Consider the following 4,598-nt stretch of genomic DNA (forward strand, 5'->3'; position numbering starts at 1 on the left):
TATGCTAAGATAATCACTAGACACAGCAGCAACCTATAGCAACGATGATAAGCTAATCACTAGACACAGCAGCAACCTGCAGCAACGATGCTAAGTTAATCACTGGACTAGCCATTTAACATTTCACTTATTACTACATTTTTAATATATTTCTGTTTTCGTCTGTAGAACTGTTTGTTAGTAGAAATATTATATAGGCCTATAAATGTGTATATATATATATATATATATGAATTCTAAGAGAAGATCAAATAAGCAATTATAAATGCTGAGCAAATTATAAAGTAAATTTACAATAATGATAGACTAGTTTTTAATATTACTATTAAATAGGGGTTCAAACTTCGTTACTGTTTCTATACAGCCAGTGTCCGTGAATTGTCTAAATGGTTAGCCAGTGATCTGTTCATGCTATGTTGCATTATGATATATATAATTGTTGTGCCAAAGGTGGGTTTTATATCTCAGAGGTGGGGGTGTTTAAATTTAACGTTTTGCCGTGTGACGTTATAGGCTATACGTCTGCTCGCTTCCCTCCAGTTGATACGCCGTGCGCGTTGTGCTGAGCACGTGAGCGGGATTCTGTAAATCTCTCCTGTCACCGGGCAACAGCAGCAGAATGGCAGTAGCAGCGACAGGATGTGTAGTCAGGCTATACTGAAGTATTAGTTAGTTGAAGAGATAATATGCTGACGCCAGGAAAACCCGTTATAGGCTACGTGTAACACGACGACACAGTTACGCAATTCATGAAAGCTGCAATCGGGTGGAATTGAAACCAGTGTTTGTCCAGACGAGACTCGGCGGGCGTTTCATCGTGCAGGGTGATTTCCATATTCAGATTGAATCTCTTTAGTTGTGACGCTTTAGAAAATATTAAATGGAAAATACTATTAATACTCTGAACTATCCTGAGGTTAGAAAAATGGAATTAACTTTATCTTTAGTTTAAAAAACACAAGACGTATTATATATGTAACTTAATAACATAATGTTTAATAATATACTTAATTATATATATGTGTAACTAATATTTAGGTCATTTAGGACATTTGGATTATGTGTGAAAGTTGCCATTATTGTTCATATTATTTATTAAGATATGCAGAAACGGGCTTAATTCTCACTCTCATCAAAAAGTAACTGCGAATTATCTCCGACATCCATTAATTAACTAGTGAAGTTGCTCTGGACCTGTATATGTGACACCTGCTGGATAGAAATGTCATTCCTTTGGATGAAAAATAGGCCTATGTCGGTTGGCTCGAGTTTAAGGTTACTCAAATCAAATTAGTAAAAACTACAGTGAAAATAGAATAAGTGTATAATTTTACACCTTTAGCTATGCCTTATATATATATATATATATATATATATATATAGATTAATAATAATATCTGAATATATCGGCCTGGTACGCTGCTGTCATTACTCCGCGCAACGGAGTTGAAGGAGGTAATGTAATCGCTCTCTGTGTGTGTTCTGTGTGTGTAGTTCGTGTGTGTGTGTGTAAGCCAGCAGCGAGCCAGCTGTTATACCCGGGCTACGCGCGGGCGTTTGTATACATGCTTACCCACCGCGTTGCGCGATCGATTCAGCACCAGCTGCGCCTTAGGCCGTCCAGTCAGAGCAGGCTCGCCTAGAACGTTCAGTCAGCAGCAGCCAGCAGCGAGCCAGCTGTTATACACATGTATACATGTTACACGCTCGCGGAGGTATGCACTCTCTTTGAGTGCCTTCTGTCTAGTTTCTTATGTGTCAGCTCTTCTCATACTTACGCTGAGCATGGCGCATTAGCTCCCTAAACGAATCTATCAGTTTCACTTTTTACGAGAGAATATAGTTGACACGCATGCCCACAGAATGTGCAGTCCTCCGATGAATTCGGATTAACCGAATTCAAACCAGTATATAAGAAATTAACTGCTAAATTTTCCTTTTAGTCGCCCTCGATAATATACCAGTATACCGGTTCACAGTATCCAGTATTTTATTGACTTTCAAAGACTTTCTTTAATGATGTTATCCAACCGAATCATTCAAACCGAACGCCAATTTAATTTTGAAGACATTTTACAATTTTCCGAGCGAAAAGTTAACTAGAGATTTATAATAATGTCGAGAAGAAAAGGCGAATGGTAATCACAGATTGTGAAATCTAGAGGGTTTGTCTAAAGAACAGGCAGATTAGGTAAACTTGTCAATTAACAATTCAGATTTTTTGAAACATGCATGGCTTGAAATAGCTGACATTTGCATATAGATGGCCGTGAAAATGGCATAAATGGCTGTCATATTCGCTTATTACAACCTATTATATGATATTTCTCTTACTAAAATGACAAATAAATGGAAATTAATTCCGTCTTAATGAAATTTAGATGATTTTGACTTGCCGCATACATGAAATTTGTTTAAAGATGTAATTCTATTTAGATATTGGGCTGAAACTTTCTATACTATTGTTATATCCACGTTTTTTAAATGTGTGAAGATGTAAAGGCTCATAAGAAAAATCTCTATGTTCGTCTTAATTTTCAAAATAATATTTATGGAGACCTCAGTTTGATATAGTAGATATATTATATATATTAGTTTGATATACACCTTAGTTTAGTTATGATAACTGAATTCTGAGAGCCTCCGAGCACGCATATTCCAATTCCGCAAGTAATGGTTTGTATACATTTCCTGCAGAGAGTTCCGAATGAGTTTACTCCACTTGTAACAGCGAGCGATACTAATGAGATCATAATTTGCAGGACATGGCGGACAGGTTCACGGCCGAGATGCAGAAGCGGAGAAAGGCGTCAATAATGAGTACATCCAGCAACAGCAGCAGCTGCAGCGGTCCCACCCCTGACACAGATGGCGCTGCCAACACAAGCTCAAACACAGATATCAGCCACCAGGAGGCGCTCGTAGACACCGCTGACAACCAGGTGGCGTCGACGTCCTTGTCGCCGGACTTACAACACCCTCGGAGAAATATCGCCATGACAACTGTCCTTTCTCTGTGGCGCGACGCAGACTTGCAGCGGTGTTTCAGCAGACGCGCTGAATATGGACTCTCGCGGTCGGATACCCTGTGAGTATGACATTCGTCAAAGAAACGCACCATGAGAGTTTAAAAAATCGTAATCCTAACGAGGATTAGCTTCGATCTGCTGAGATCACTGAGATAATGACTTTAATTATCTTTTCTCAGAGAGATGCATGCGATTTAGCAGACGGCAAATCTATATATAGTTCTCTATATCTATATATAGTTATATATATATATATATATATATATAAAGCGACTCCTTGGAAATGTACTTCATCAAATTGACTTCTTAACACGAATGTCTGAATTGGTAAGTAATGAGTTACTTGCAGAGCTGCGTGTACCTATATGGTGACTGTAACTGCACCGTAACAATCTCCGGCGATGACTACAGGCGCGTATAACGACATGACTGTATGTAACGTCGTGTTACAGGCGCGGCAGGATCAGGTAAGAGTACGTTCACCAAACAGCTTAGGATCCACTATGGCGACGGATACCCGACAGACGAGAGGGCCAAGTACACGCCCTACGTGTTTGACAACATGTGTGAAGCTCTCCTCACCATCCTCCGCAACATGAAGACTTGTAACATCAGCTTCCAGTCGGATGAGATGCAGGTAATATGTGTGTGTGGTAGAAGGTGTTCATGGAGGACTTCACTGCTTATTCGCTCGCGCGTGTGACATAACTAACTAATATGGGGTAGCTAGCTTTGTCATTTTTCGCATGCGTATTTTTTTTACAGCCATCAGAATTTCGACTCCGCTAATTTAATGTCGTCAATCCGGGCGATTGTATTTATACCTAATTATTTTATAGTATATAAGATAAATGAAAGTTTGGCGGAGTCTCTTCAATCCGATTTGCCAAGTTACGAAGTCTTAGTCATCGAGGCACGCGTGTGTAGGTGTTCACTAGAGATTCTTTGAGAGAATCGAGGTCGACATTGCACTAGCATGACGCAATGCGGTACAGTGCTTCCACCGCTTTATCGGGCCTCCGCTGAAGAAGCGCATCGCTTAAATGACACGTGTCTCTGGAAAACAATCCTTACGCACGTTGTGATGTTTTATATTTCCATGGTTCACAACTCGTCCGGATAAAGCTGTGAGCACTGTATCAGCATTCATGATCACCCGAGCTCACAAAACTGTGCTGCACGGTAGTATAGTTTGTTTATAAGCTATCCGCCATTCCGTCATTCACTGATCGTATGCTATTATAGTCGATGATACGATGACATCACACAGCAGCAACCTGCAGCAACGATGCTAAGTTAATCACTAGACACAGCAGCAACCTGCAGCAACGATGCTAAGTTAATCACTAGACACAGCAGCAACCTGCAGCAACGATGCTAAGCTAATCACTAGACACAGCAGCAACCTGCAGCAACGATGCTAAGTTAATCACTAGACACAGCAGCAACCTGCAGCAACGATCCTAAGTTAATCATTAGACACAGCAGCAACCTGCAGCAACGATGCTAAGTTAATCACTAGACTAGCCATTTAACATTTCACTCATTACTAAATTTTTAATATATTTC

At 40.0% G+C, this 4,598-nt stretch overlaps 1 protein-coding gene across 1 annotated transcript in view; it reads left to right on the top strand.

Annotated features, from left to right (window-relative positions):
* The window catches only part of LOC106811166 (guanine nucleotide-binding protein alpha-4 subunit-like), a 59,997-nt gene extending 55,925 nt beyond the window's left edge, over positions 1-4,072 (top strand). The window contains exons 3-4 of the mRNA XM_014814710.1: positions 3,482-3,666; positions 4,025-4,072. Coding sequence (XP_014670196.1) covers positions 3,482-3,666; positions 4,025-4,072 — 233 coding nt within the window. The remainder of the gene's footprint in view (positions 1-3,481; positions 3,667-4,024) is intronic.
* Positions 4,073-4,598: the final 526 nt, after the last annotated feature.

The sequence above is a fragment of the Priapulus caudatus genome, unplaced genomic scaffold (genome assembly GCF_000485595.1).
Source record: "Priapulus caudatus unplaced genomic scaffold, Priapulus_caudatus-5.0.1 Scaffold511, whole genome shotgun sequence".
Taxonomy (NCBI): domain Eukaryota; kingdom Metazoa; phylum Priapulida; class Priapulimorpha; order Priapulimorphida; family Priapulidae; genus Priapulus; species Priapulus caudatus.